Source organism: Macaca nemestrina, chromosome 5 (assembly GCF_043159975.1).
Source record: "Macaca nemestrina isolate mMacNem1 chromosome 5, mMacNem.hap1, whole genome shotgun sequence".
Lineage (NCBI taxonomy): Eukaryota > Metazoa > Chordata > Mammalia > Primates > Cercopithecidae > Macaca > Macaca nemestrina.
Window position 1 is genome coordinate 103,040,270 of NC_092129.1, and position 14,844 is coordinate 103,055,113.

Sequence of the window (14,844 nt, forward strand, 5' to 3'; positions counted from 1 at the left end):
AGGAAAACTGGGATAGTTGACATGTTCTCCTCTGCTAATCAAAGCAGGAGCTCTTCCTGTCTAAAGAGGTTGTTACTGCCTTGCTAGAAGATCCTATAATGACCTCACCTGAGGTAATGGTTACCTTGTAAAGGGAAACCAATTTGCCTACGCTTCTCCTCCATTATTCTCATTATTTCTATACACCCCAAATCAGATTCCAGCATGAGAGGGGCTGTGGTGGCTAGAATTTAAAAGGCAAATCCAGAAGGAGACTTATGCCAAAAAAAAAAAAAAAAAATCTAGACTTTGCTCATATATGTTGGCAAAAACCCAGAGAAAAATGTGTGAGATTCTCAGAACATTACACTGACAAGGAGAACCGTAATTTTGGATAGGGCAGAAATGATTGATAGGGTACACTTGCCACAGATTCTGGATTCTGCGTGCTGCCTTGAGCAGTTGGGGGTGATTCTACTTGTTGGTTCAGTTAGTTGAGTGAAACATGAACTTAATAATGGTCCACATTAAATGAAATTGAGAATGCAAATATTCCTTAAATAATATAAAGTCATTCAAAGATTTACAAAGATAGGAATGTTGGAGTGGATTTGTTGTGTGCAATCTGACTGTCCTAATCTATTAATCCCCTAAATCTCCTTGGAGGACCTATCAATGACACTCCTTTCACTAAGGCCTTGAGAGAAATAACACTGGTGAGGGGAGTAGCAGCATCTATGAAAATCATTTTAATGATGCTTCTCTTTAAGCTAGGAAGGCTTGTGGAAAATGTTATGGTTAAAAGGGGTTCCCGATTTCAATGGAAACATCAGACTCTTGGGGTTGGTACAGGCTTAATAACATTTAGTAGCAATTAACAACTGCAGACAAGGTGAAAATAGTGATTGTAATAGGAGTAGGTCCAGTGTAATCAGGAGTTCAGCCCACAGAAATATTGGTTTTGGATAACACAGGGCCTCCTGGCCTGAAATGCTATTCAAAAAATTAACGAGGTGGCATACGTACTAACCAAGAAAAATTGATACCATTGTATAAAACTGATACAGCCATGCCAGTAAATACCAGCTATATCCCAGCCTGGCCTAGGACCAAATACATTGGCAACAACATAGGTCCTACTTGATATATATAACAATAGCAGAAAAGCCTGACTGGGCCACCAAGATACAGTGTCACCAAATTGCCACAAATAGATACGAGTGAAAGACCCCTAAAGATGCAGAACTCTATAATTATATCATAAATGTGTTCCCAAATATTCCTTTGAGGCTCCCATTTGCTAAGATAACAATGTACTGCAGAAAGGAAACCATTAGGCCTTTTGGAGGTCATCTGGGAGCAGCTCTGAACAAATATAAATTTCTTGGGTCTCTGAAACCATTGTGGTCTATGGAACAAACTATATGCTATAGGAATAAACCCATCCCCCAGTTATTTTTCCAGTGAAGAGTTATAATTTATTTCTTCATCCTCTGTGGCAATATACTCACACTGGATCCCTGATCCATAAAAAGAGGGTTATTGTATTAGGAAGTATGAAGAGATTTGCAGAGATGAGTCCCACCATCAAAAGCTTTAAAAGCAGCAGGAGTGTGACTCTTATCATGTCTTGCTTTAGCATGATCTTTGGCATATGTAGGAGGAGACAGATGGGTCTCTAAGAATGACTTCACAGGCCAGGATCAGTGGCTCACGCCTGTAATCCCCACACTTTGGGAAGCTGAGATGGGCGGATCACTTGAGGCCAGGATTCGAGACCAGCCTGGCCAACATGGTGAAAAAACATCTCTACTAAAAATACAAAAAATAGCCGGGCGTGGTGGCATATGCCTGTAATCCCATCTACTCTGGAGGCTGAGGCATGAGACTCACTTGAATCTGGGAGGCGGAGGTTGCTGTGAGCTGAAATTGGGCCACTGCACTCCAGCCTGAGTGACAGAGCGAGAAAGCGAGAAAGCGAGACTCCGCCTCAAAAAAATAGAATGACTGCACATATTCCGAAACTTAATCAGATGGTGATTCCAACTGCAGCTGCTGTCAGATAAGTTCTTTTTCTTGGAGAAAATCAGAAAGTAGCTGGCTATTGATTTGGTCAATGCTTTTTTGTTTTTCCTTTATTCCAGTAAGAGCACTTGAAGCATTTACTGTATCTCAGTAAGCAGCAGTGTAGATTGTCTTTTTCCAATGTTACATTAACTTTCTATGTCAGAATATCAGTCTTGATATCAGACCTTTGATCAGCTTACCACTGTACAGGGCAGCATGCTGGATGCCTCCAGGTGAGATTCTGATAGGACCTGGAGAATGGAGTCATGTTTCCTGGATGCCTGGTAAGATGTGTCATCCCAGAGAGTGAATGATAAATCTCATGAAAGCAGAGTCTGCAGCCAAGTTTTGGAGAGGTGCAGTGTCTGGTACATGCTGGGATTTCCCCTTCATCATGAGGAACAAATTGTGTACTTTATTCCTTCTGTAACTAAGGAGAACTCTCAGTGATTGGTGGGTGACATGGTTTGGCTGTGCCCCTATCCAAATCTCACCTTGAATAGTAATAATCCCCACGTGTCAAGGATGGGACCAGGTGGAGATAATTGCATCATGGGGGTGGTTTACCCCATACTGTTCTCGTGGTAGTGAATAAGTGTCACGAGCTCTGATGGCTTCATAAAGGGGACTTCCCCTACACAAGATCTCTTGCCTGCCCCTATGTAAGATGTCTCTATGCTCTTCTTTCATCTTCTGCCATGATTGTGACGCCTCTCCAGCCATGTGGAACTGTGAGTCCATTAAACCTCTTTCCTTTATAAACTACCCAGTCTAGGGTATGTGTTTATTAGCAGCATGAGAATGAACTAATACAGTGGACTTATTTAAATTCTGTGTACCCTGCTCGAATTCATTCGTGGATTGACCCAAATGCATCTACTTTTGACTGGGATTAGAAAGAGAGGTCTCTCTGGCTGGTCCAGGCTGTGGTGAAATTAGTTCCACCATGTGGACCTTATGAGGGAAAGCCAGTGAGCTCAGAGTTTCTGTGGCAAATCAGGATTATGTATAAAATCAGGAAGTGTGAGCAACACTGTGCCCTCTTCAGACAGTAACTATTCTTTTAACTTACTACTGGGCTACTTCAGATAAAAGCAAGTGGAAAAAACCTATTCAAAAAGGTTCCGTGAAGGCTGCAGACAGATGCCATGAGAGCCTCCTCAAGTTCTGAGAGGGGTTGGATGGCATGTAAGCAGTTATGTGTGAATGCTCAAGTTCACAGGCGACGTATGTTTGATTTAATAAGGAATGTTTCAGAGGTCCCTGTGTCATGGTCTGCCAACTCATCTGACCAACTCAATTCACTATGCAGGTGTCCTCAGCTCTCAGCCTGGTAAGAGTTTACCAATAAGGAATGAAAGGCAAAGAACATACTTGACGATATGCCTGATTTAATTCAGCAAACTTTAAAAAGACACTGCAACTTTTATAAATGAGCACATTTTCCAAATAACCATTTAAGAATACAATATACAGAATATACAGATTCTTAAGTTACAAGCAATAGAGACTGATTCTGATTTCCAACAACAAAAGGAAAGATGCTGGGTCATTCAAAGGAAATGCCAAACAGCTGAGCATTCAGTAGGCTAGAATGAGGGTGGCACTAGAGGTTTAAGCAGCAAGAGCTCACAGCCATCTCTCCAGGAGGCTGCCAGAGGACAACTGAATTCCTATCACTTTCTCCTCCCAAATCACAGGGAAGGGGCAGTTTCCCAAAATAAGCAGTGTGTGTAGGGAGAGGGGGTTGGGGAATGCTGGACTTTTATTATGTGCTCATATTAGGCTATGCAAACAACCAGCAGACTCCTATACATACAAAGTTGAGTTTTGAATTATACATGTACTTTTTTTTTCTATAAAACCTACACTTCCCCATAATACTATCTGCATTAGTACTCCTGATAGGAAAAAAGTATTGCAGAATGCTCAAATTAGGCTTATAAAAGTAGGTTCTGAAAAATCTCAGCAATAGCTCCAGAAGCACTAGAGTTCATAATCTAGAATGTATTCCCTTTTCTTTACACTTATCTTTATGTAGCTACTTTTGCTTATGTAATCAGGAAAAACACCTCTATGAGGTAGGTTGATGGCACATATTGATTCATTTGGATGGAGTTACATCTGTTGAAGGCCTAAAACTTGCAAATGCTAATTATACTTACTGATAGCTTTGTGGAGACTGTGGGGAAAAATATTCCTATACTTTGTTGTTTTTAGTGCTGGCAAACATTAAGACATGATTCTTTGGCAATGTAAGTCCTATTTCTTCCCTTTGCATATAGGCAAAGTGTCAGGCTCCAGCCTGAGTTCCAGCACAACCCAGGCTAGGATGGAAACATGAATGGCAAGCTGGAGGACCTGGCGGGGCAGGCCCACAGCGAGTGTTGAAGATCTGAGTTGTGCCCTGAGAGGAAACTCACTGTGACCTAAGAAGAAAGAGGCAGTACAAAGTGGACCCAGTTCTAAGGCCTCCTGGGGATAGGGCCTCCTGGTCCATCATGTCCTCTCTGTAGCCCAAGGACACGTCTGCATCCATGGCACAGAGGGTAAAACCAGAAGGTAGTTTCATCAGAAGTTCTATAGGCTCCCCAGCACAAGCAGCACTGTCTGACATCTAATAGGATGTGTTACAGAATGGGGAGTGAGGTGTTTCCCTCCATCTTCCTAAATCCCAGCACCCAGCTTTGGCATCTGGAGGGGACCCAGAAGGAGAATGGGATGCCTCCCGGGAAAGGGCAGCAGTAGCTGACTGCAGAAACAGGGAAAGCTGCTGAGGCTGCTCAGGACATCTTTTAGCACATGAGACTCACAGAAATACTTGGGGCGGGATGGAGAATGAAAAGGCTTGGCAAGAGCTACTTAAATAGGCATTAGTTTTTAATCATTAAAATAAACTCTCATTTTGAAAAGCCTGGTGAAGCCTGTGGAGCTTGGAATTTTCAGAGGAGATGGCAGTAACATCACCAGACTGTAGAATTTTATATATATATGTTTTTCCCAATAAGGTAATGATGCAGTACCCTCAACACTCTCTTGCCCTGTATAGTAATGCATACTGGCACACAGGCAAAGGTTGGATTGAAACGGGAATACTTTATAGACAAGGACCCATGTATTTATCTTTTCTGGATAAGAATTAAACTAATACTGGTATCAGGATTGCTAGTATCATTAACTGATATAAACAGCCAGAACATATAGCATCGTGGGTCATCTTTTAACTCCTGGGACTTCATTTCTCTGAGTCCTTTGCCACTGCTATTAGGAGCTAGTTTTACTAAAACACTCAAAATATGAGTTTAAAGTAAGAAATGAAGTAAACAGGCTGGGTGCAGTGGCTCACACCTGTAATCCCAGCACTTTGGAAGGCCGAGGCGGGTGGATCACATCACGAGGTTAAGAGATCGAGACCATCCTGGCCAACATGATGAAACCCTGTCTTTACTAAAAATATAACAATTAGCTGGGCATGGTGGTGCATGCCTGTAGTCCCAGCTACTTGGGAGGCTGAGGCAGAAGAATCACTTCAACCTACGAAGCGGAGAATGCAGTGAGCCGAGATCGTGCCACTGTACTCCAGCCTGGCGACGAAGTCAGAGTCCGTCTTAAAAAAGTAAACATGTCCTTCCTGTTCTCATTTTAAACTTGATTTAGACTTCCAATAATGAAAGACAAGTGGGTGTGTCACACGTATGCTAGCAATGTGAAACAAATGCTAATCATATTTTTCAATTCGTAACTGCAGTTTGATTTTTGATGTTAGCTATGGGCTTTGGATCACCCTTCAATCAAATCAGCTTCACAAGTTAAATGGATTGTTTTTATTAATTTACAATGAAATAGTTTTTGAATGACTTAACACAAGAACCTAGAGATAACATCACAATTGCACTGTTATAAAGTTTAAAGGCCTATTCATTTCACTGTCAGTTGAAATTCATTACCAGGTGAAAATGTGGGAGCTGGGTTTTGCACTGAGGATGCTACACAGCCACCAGCCTTTTTATTTTGCTCTTAATAACAGAAATACTGACTTAGTGAAATTACAAGCATAGGCCTCTCAATAGCTTTTTACGAGTCTGAACTTTTGCTTTCAATACCAAATAGTATCTGAAAAACATGCTCACTTTTGTGCTTCTTGAGAAATTCTAAGAACTGGCCCAGATTCATGTGATAGTCATTCCTTAATCCATAGTCACCATGGGCCTCAAGGAGTAATTCTTCAAAAGAATGGAAAAGGCGCAGGTCCTCACCATTTCCTTCTGTCTCCACGCTTTCGGCATGCTTACAAGAAATGTGCTTCCAATTGGGGTACCTAATTGTGTGCCAGAACTCCTCACAGTGCTCTTTGAAACCCTCCACACAAATTATACCAGGCTTTCCTGTCATGCAAAATCCAGTCACATCTAACCTTTTCCCAACATCCAAAATCTTTTTCCTTAGGTCCTGCTGATATATATGGTGACTGTAGATCCACATTCGGAGGAATGTGTTCTTGACTGGCTTTGCTTGTGTAGATGGTTCATACACAAGCTTTCTGCTCAGGAAATAAGATGCACTGTTGTCCTGTAGCCACTGGATTGCTGCACATACGCAGAGCTCACCTGGATCAAAAGTCCCTATGTAAGAAGTGAGACCTTTGTTGAGAAGTAGCTGCTGATGTCTGTCAAGTTCAGATGACCGTCCAAACAGCTGCAATGCTACATAGGGGTAGCTGTGAGGCATGGTCACTTGCAAATCAATTTTCACCTTAAAATGAAAATCAAATAGATTTAAATACCATAACATCCCATAAGCTAGTTTATCAATAGCAACTGCATGATTTTGAGAAATGTTATTGCTACTATTAAATGACAGCTGTGTACCAGGTACTTTACATACACGATTGCTTCCTTTTATGCATTATTTCAGTATTTATTGAACAACTACATGTGCCAGGTGCCCTTGTGCTGGGATAAATAAGTGAATAAGCCAGACACTATTTTTGCTCTTCATGAAGTCCAGAGCCTAGTGAAGGAGACACACATTAAACAAATAATTACACATAGCAAGTATTTAATTTCAATTGTGAGAAGCATTACCATGGAAAAGTGGAGGGTTCCATTGAAGTGTGTAACCAGCGGGACAGAATCCAGTCTGCGGAACCAAGAAGTTTCCTGACAACTGAAGGATGAGTAGGAAATAGCTACAACAGTGGTTCTCAAATGCCCAGTCCGCGTGTTACCTATGCTATGCTAATGTTGCTGGAGATAAATGGATCAGAAGATGGAGGTAAATTCATTTTTAGTCTTTAGATTTTTCCATCCGTATTTGCTTTCTGTGTTGTGCCATAAAAAAATCCACTCATTTACTCCTTAAAAGCCTGTTTTGTTTTGTTACAGGAGATATTTAGATTTATGAAAATCATGATACATGTGCAAGGTAGTCCAACTGGATGAGTGAACAAAATAATAACGGCATAAGACTGCAAGATAGATTCAATAAAAACTCCAGGTATATTTGTTAAAAAGGTGTGTATGTTTACATAAAATTCAAGATATTTACTGAAGACAATTTACAGAACATTCCATATCTTTCAAACAAGGTAATATGCACCCGGAATATTTCTATCTTTCCTTGACAGAAAGCTGTTCCAGATGTTTCAGTTAAAAACTGGGCACCTGGCAAACACTTAAATCAGGGCACCTACCTTGGGCTCCTCAATCTGGAGCGTAATTACAAATTCGATTTTTGGCGGCAGCGCCTCCCTTGTGCCTTCCAAATACCTCTTTATATTCGTCAGGGCATTTACATCTTCAAGTTTTACTTCTCCTTGGTTAGGAAACATAGAAAACAGCATTTCCATCTCCAGTAGCTGAAGCTGAAGGCTTTCTTTCACCGAAGCAGACATGTTGCCTCGCAATCAACCTGCCTGGAAACCTCACAAGGCTCAGGGATGCTGGGTTTGTCAATGCCAGCCGGTGTCCAGCGAAATTTCCCGAAGGTCCCTTTACGTGGAAGCAATTCTGCAGGAACGCTTTGCACCGAGAGCTAGGGGCACAAACCGGACACTTACACTCTTATTTCCTGACTTCAAAATCTAGTATGCACAACATCCCCTAAAACACTCCGTTAAAACCCATATTCTGCGTACCCGGGCTCCGGGCTCCCGCCTCCCGCACCCCGCACTAGATAGGGGAATCTGCACTTTCAACAGGTGTTTGGAATTGTCCCGCTGCAGGTGGCAGGCAGACACTTGCAGCCGCTCTGCAAGCCTGAATTCTAGAAAAGGCTGGGGCCCGGCTTCCAATCCCACCCGGGGCTCGGGCTTGGGCGGAGCCAGACGCTGCGGCGAGAGCGGCTGCAGTGCCGGCGGGATGGGCTCCGGGTTCCCCAGCCCTGGTGTTACCCCCAGCGCCAGTCGCCACCCCTCGGTCTCGGACTCGCGGACCGTCCCCCCCCCCCCCCCGCCACGCCGGGGTGGCCTTTTCGCTTGGGCCGCATCCCAGGGCTCCGGACGCTTACGATTCACTGGCCTGTGCCCCGAGGGACCCAGGATGAGGGTAGGGGGTGTCTCAGAGATCATTAAATAAAAGGTGTTTACAGCGAGCTGGGGGAAGGGGGTACCCGGGGAGACGGCGGCCGGAGAAGGCTTCCCGGATTCAAAGGTTTGGGAGATGACCTCGACGTCGGAGGGGGGATGCGGGCCGCCGGCGGCACTCACTGTGGGCGAGGTCGCCCTGTCCGAGGCCCAGCGACGGGGCTGATACCCCACCCCCGCCCCTAGCCAAGACCACTAGGAACCCCGGCTTCCCAGGAACGCAGGGCCTGCCGCCCCCAGAGGCCCGGATTTGGAGGCGGAGGCTGCGTCTCCGCGGCTGCAGTGCTCTGAGGGCCCGCGACCCTCGGCCCCAACCCCCGGGCCACCGCTGGGGCCTCACCCTTCCTGGTCATTCAATGGAAACAGCCCCAGAGCCCGCTCGGAACCGCAGCCGCAGTTCCTCAGGCGCGAGCTGCGCGCGCCCGGCGGCGAGGTGGGGGCGGGGCCGGCGGACCTTCCTCCGTCGTGATTGGCCGGGGGGCGCGGCGACAAGCCGGAAGCCACGCAGGGCCACGTCTACGGTTCTGAGGACTAGGTCTGGCTGCTGCAGACGTTGTCGCTTGGGAGTTTCTCCGCTGCGTGTAGGTGTAGGGGGCTTCCTGACCGAGGTAAGCTGGGCCCGAGGCTCGGAGTTGAGAAGGGAAACTACCGGTCGGCAAGGGCTCGGTGGGAGCGGGACAGGTCAGATTCTCGGCCGGACGGAGGGTCTAGCGGGCCGGCGCGACTGACCGAGCGGCGGAGCGCGCAGGACACACCTTCAGGGCCCTGCGCCCCGCTAGCGGGCTGGTCGGGCCCGGCTGCGGGTCTCCTGCCTGGGCTCTGGTCCTTGGACCTAGGCGAGCACCTCAGGGTGGAGTGCCAGGTAATTCGAAGGTAGGCGGGAGAGAGGCACTAAGGAGGTTTGAAGATTGAATGGAGAGTAGGGGGATACCCTTAACTTTTTGAGTGGACTCTGGATTTGGCAAATGTGCTTTCAATAAAGGCATTCGCAGACGCGTTGAAAGTAGTTGTAGGACCTGAAACGCATATTATCTGGACCTTTTTTTTTTTAAAAATGGCTTTTGGGAGTTAACAGGACTGGTTTACACCCTTATGAATAATCATGACACATAACTGACTGCTCAGTTTTTACAAATATGTATTTATCCTTAGGAAAGAGATTTGACCACTGTCTTGAACTAAATTAGCTTGCCGAATGCCAGCTTTTTCCAACTGGACAAAAGTAACTGTTTTTCACCATTTCTTGTAAGTTCTGTTCATTGAAGCAATGAAGGACAATAAAGAAAACAAGATTATGAGGCTAGCAGCTGGAGGACTGCTCCTCATCTCTGGGCTAATTGGGAATTAATTGACCCAGGAAATGTATAATGTATATGGACTGCTGAAGGAAAACTACGGGCTGAGGTTGGAAACCCCAAGTTCCACTTAATGGGAGTATCCCAGAGAAAGCAGTATTAGTGGGCTAAGGGCCGATGTTTTTGTTCTTCTTGTTTGTTTTGAGAGGGAGTCTCGCCCTGTCGCCCAGGCTGAAGTGCAGTGGCGCGATCTCTGCTTACTGCGACCTCCACCTCCTGGGTTCAGGCGATTCTCCTGCCTTAGCCTCCTGAGTAGCTGGGACTACAAGCGCGCGCCACCACGACAAGCTACTTTTTGTATTTTTAGTAGAGACGGGTTTCACCATATTGGTCAGACTGGTCTTGAACTCCTGACCTCGTGATTCGCCCGCCTTGGCCTCCCAAAATGCTGGGATTACAGGTGTGAGCCACCGCACCTGGTCTGTTTGGTTTGTTTTGTTTTGAGACAAGAGTCTCCCTTTGTCACCCAGGCAGGAGTGCAGTGGCGCGATCTCAGATAGCTCATTGCAACCTCCACCTCCCGGGTTCAAGAGATTCTCCTGCCTCAGCCTACCTAGTAGCTGGGATTACAGGCGCCCGCCAACACGCCCGACTAATTTTTTTTTTGTATTTATAGTAGGCGGTTTCACCATGTTGGCCAGGCTAGTTTCAAACTCCTGACCTCAGGTGATCCGCCTGCGTCGGCCTCCCAAAGTGCTAAGATTACAGGTGTGAGCCACCGCTCCCGGCCGATGTTTTATTTTTTAAAGTAAAGGAGAAAGGTGGCATTCTTTAGGAAGAAGATATTGCTAGTTTTAGAGCAACATCGTAGAAGGGTGTCCTGATTGTCCTTAAGAAAATGGAAAAAGATCTGGGTAGTCTTGGAGAAGAAACTGTTGCCTTTTGCTTTTCCTTTGAGAATATGTCTCTGTAGTTTCGGAGAAATAGCAAAAGAACCACAAAGATTTCTCAGATATTTGGGGATATGTAGTTCCAGTCCACTCAAGAATCTGACTTTAGGCCTCAATCCATCACCAGCTATCTATGTTAATTTAGGTTAGTTTCCCCTTTTGTAAAAGGAAATGATCTTTGAGCTCATTGGAGTCTCTGAATAGGTGTAAAATCTTCATTTTAGTTGAGAGTGGACCAATTTAAGTGTGCCCGGGTCCGGGAATAGTCCTGGAGCTAAAATGGGAGGAGAGTGGGGACAATCTGATATCTGCTCTGAGTCTGCCGAGGAGTGGACAATACAAGTTGGGCAAGATCTTCTAGGTAATTCTAACCCACAGGACTTACTCTCCTGCCCATTGCTCTGTCAAACATAGGGTTCTTTGAGGAGGTTCAGACTGAGACAGACCTATTTGTTTGGGGTGGCAGTTTTTGAAGCAAATGGTTCTTGAGAGGTTACTTGTTATGCCTGAAACAATATTTCTTAATTTTGTAGACATGGATTTAGGTGCTATTACAAAATACTCAGCATTACATGCCAAGCCCAGTGGACTGATTCTTCAATACGGGACTGCTGGATTTCGAACGAAGGCAGAACATCTTGATCATGTCATGTTTCGCATGGGATTATTAGCTGTCCTGAGGTCAAAACAGACAAAATCCACTATAGGAGTCATGGTAACAGCGTCCCACAATCCTGAGGTAATGGGTTTAGTGCCCTGATAAAGCAGACCATTATTTACAATACCAAGCCTTAGTGTCTGAGCAGTTTGACCTAAAGTACAAATTCTAATTCTAGGAATGTGCCTTCTCATTTATATGTGCATTGGATGTGAAACCACTTTTTTAAAATTAATTAATTTATTTTTAAGAGCGTGATCATTAAGCTCATGATTCCTAAGGGTGTGGAAAGAATGAAAAGATACTGTCTTTTTTTTGGAGTGTTCATATTAGAGAAATAACAATGTTCTTCCAAATTTATTGATTTAAGACATGTTTGGTAATTGAAAATTGTTTCCTTTGTTAACTTAGCAGTGATTAAAGATATTGGGGATGGGTGAGGGAGGGTAAAGATTTGAAAAGAAACTTTTTGAACATTTTCAGACAGGTTTTTATAGCTCGGCAATAATTTCTTGTTCTGAATGGACAAACAGGTGAGCTTTGGCAGAATATTGATGATGCCTGATGGTTCTAGTCTTTGTGACAGATTTTAATCAAAGTATTCTTTTTGACACAATTATTTTTTCAGCTTTATTGTGGTATAAGTGATAAATAAAAATTGTATATATTCAAGTCATACAACACCATGTTTTGATATGTGTATACATTGTGAAATGATTAATACTATCAGGCTAATTAACATAAACATTACCTCACATAGTTACCTTGTTTTGTGGTGAGAATACTTAAGATGTACTCTCAACACATTTTCAATATATATTATTATGAACTGTAGTCACCATGCTGTACATTAACATCTTCCAGAACTTATTCATCTTATAACTGCAAGTTTATGCTCATTGGCCAGCATCTCCCCATTTCCCTTACCCTCTAGCCACCACCATACTACTCTCTGTTTCTGTGAGTTCCACTTTTTTACATAACACATGTATGTTATGATCCTGCAGTATTTGTCTTCATGTGTCTGCTTATTTAACTTAGCATAATGTCTTCCAGATTCAACCATGATGCAAATGGCAGTATTTCTTTTTTAAGGCTGAATAATATTCTGTTGTGTATATATACCACATTTTCTTCATCCATTTATCTGTTTATGTGCACTTAGGTTGTTTCTATATCTTAGCCAACCTCTTGACACAATGTAATTGTTCTGTATTGTCTGTAGACCATTAATACAGAGTTTGAATAATATGCTTCTATTTGATTGCTTGGGGTGTGGGATTTTTGCCTTTGTAGCTAAATCAGCAGCAAGTTAAAGTGGTGCAGGTCTGTGAAGGATTGTAACCTCCTCTTCCCCCAAACAAGGGCATTGCTTGTCCAAATATGTGATCACTATAAATGTGTAAATTTCTAAATATGTAAATCACCATAATTGATTGACTGATCGACTTCTAGGAAAAGCCCCACATTTATTGCTAGTTCCAGAGGCATTCTCAAAATGATTCTCGTTTCTTTCAGGTGACATTCACTGTGAACTACATTTTCTTTCTAGGAATTTGAGCAGAACAGTGTTGGGAGGCAGTTTTCACTTTCTGTCCCACCCGCTGGTTGACAAGCTGGCTAGTGTGTTCTTGGAGTTCCGAGAACTCCAGATCCTTCCGAGAAGGATCTCTGTGTGCCCTTATTCTGCTCCACTTGTGCCCTAGTCAGTTTATTGATAGTGAATGCACAGATCACAGCCTTTTACAAAGGCTAGTGTGGCATAGTGTTTTTAGGCGAGTTGGATAGACTTGCTGTTTTAATCAATACTGACATTTATTAGTTGTATGGTCATAAGCAAATTACCTAACCTCTCTGAAGCTCAGTTTTCTCAAAGTAAGATTGGACTAAAAATAGGATTATTAGTTTAATTGATTTATGTGTGTCATGAGGATTTAATGAGGTAATAGATACATAAAATATCAGTATTAATATTTGGTGTTTATTGTTGAAGCTGCTCAGCCATCACTGTCTTTGGTTGAAGGGAAACAGCTTTTGCGTTCTACTCTCAACTCAGCTCATGAGTATGCACAGATTGCTTGTTTGTTTTTCTTTTAAGGAAGACAATGGTGTAAAATTGGTTGATCCTTTGGGTGAAATGTTGGCACCATCCTGGGAGGAACATGCCACCTGTTTAGCAAATGCTGAGGAACAAGATATGCAGAGAGTGCTTATTGACATCAGCGAGAAAGAAGCTGTGAATCTGCAACAAGATGCCTTTGTAGTTATTGGTAGAGATACCAGGTGATGATAAGAGTTACTGGTAAAAAAAAAAAAAAAAAAAAGCTTTGGGAACGTGATATAAACGATTGTATCAGTTTGAATCCAAGACAAATGGAAAGAAGTAAAGTGGAACTACCCTGAGTTGCATGTCTACCTGCATGACCTTTTTAGTAGGCTGTGGTAGCTAAGTCACAACTGCAGCTTGGGGTTTGGAGTCTGACTCTGGTTTGAAACCCTACTCCAAAACCCAAGCTGCAGAATAATATATGGAAAATACTTCCTGACACAAGAGAAGCACTGAATAAATGTCTCCCACTCCCTCTGTAGGTTTTTTTTCTTCCCTACAGAGTCATAACACATGATTTGAACTCATTATTTTTAAAGATTTACTTTATAATCTGTGTTGTTATTGTTTCAGATATTTATATGATTTTTCCATGCTGGAGCTCACTGAAAAGTATAATATTATTTCGCAGCTTTTGCCTTCCTTAACAATAATGTATTTTTGTAAAATATTAGATGAAAAGTATACTTTGCAACAGTAGCATTTCCTTTTGCATAAGATCTGATTTTAACCTGAGATTCTTTCAAAAGGAAATTTCTACTCAGTCTCCAATACCTGGACTGGTTTTTCTTACCCTCTGTTGTGTTACCAGAGGGTTTTCCAGATACCGATGATAGTAGCAGAAATAGCCAAGTAACTTATGTTCTGAAGTACGTTATCCCACCACAGTAAAGCCATCCCACATGTATTTTGTTCTTAACTATTAACTAATCTAAGTGATAAAACATCTTTTCCCACAAGGCAGTTTTTTTTTTTTAATTTTTTTGACATGGAGTCTTGTTCTGTCACCAGGCTGGAGTGCAGTGGCACAATCTTGGCTCATTGCGCCCTCCACCTGCCGAGGTCAAGCGATTCTCCAGCCTCAGCCTCCCAAATACCTGGGACCACAGGCGTGTGCCACCACGCCCAGCTAATTTTTGTATTTTTTAGTAGAGATGGCGTTTCACCATGTTGACCAGGATGGTCTCGATCTCGTGATGCACCCG

At 43.3% G+C, this 14,844-nt stretch overlaps 2 protein-coding genes across 9 annotated transcripts in view; one reads left to right on the plus strand and one right to left on the minus strand.

The window, feature by feature from the left end:
- Positions 1–5,855: 5,855 nt before the first annotated feature.
- Positions 5,856–9,088, minus strand: LOC105495747 (RWD domain containing 2A). 4 transcript variants are annotated; one of them, XM_011765477.3, is made up of 3 exons: positions 8,970–9,088; positions 7,739–8,079; positions 5,856–6,798 (listed from the first exon to the last, which is right to left on the minus strand). In XM_011765477.3, exons 2-3 carry the CDS (start codon positions 7,937–7,939, stop codon positions 6,121–6,123), a joined length of 879 nt encoding a protein of 292 aa, XP_011763779.1. In that variant the 5' UTR covers positions 7,940–8,079; positions 8,970–9,088; the 3' UTR covers positions 5,856–6,120. The 4 variants fall into 4 exon arrangements, with proteins under 4 accessions (XP_011763779.1, XP_011763781.1, XP_011763787.1 ...); XM_011765479.3 differs by lacking the exon at positions 8,970–9,088 and adding an exon at positions 8,656–8,791; XM_011765485.3 differs by lacking the exon at positions 8,970–9,088 and having other exon boundaries at positions 5,856–7,212; positions 7,739–7,864.
- A 32-nt stretch (positions 9,089–9,120) lies between these two features.
- LOC105495768 (phosphoglucomutase 3) overlaps positions 9,121–14,844 on the plus strand; it is a 42,130-nt gene continuing 36,406 nt past the window's right edge. For 4 of the 5 annotated variants that reach the window (XR_011623588.1, XR_011623587.1, XM_071096806.1 and 1 more), the window contains exons 1-3: positions 9,121–9,237; positions 11,408–11,613; positions 13,631–13,815. Coding sequence is in view for 3 of the 5 variants with exons in the window: in XM_071096806.1 (XP_070952907.1) it covers positions 11,410–11,613; positions 13,631–13,815 (389 nt within the window). In the remaining 2 variants the exon portion in view is untranslated. Of the gene's footprint in view, positions 9,238–10,873; positions 11,236–11,407; positions 11,614–13,630; positions 13,816–14,844 lie in introns of those variants that run through there. The other variant, XM_011765511.3, reaches the window with a different exon arrangement.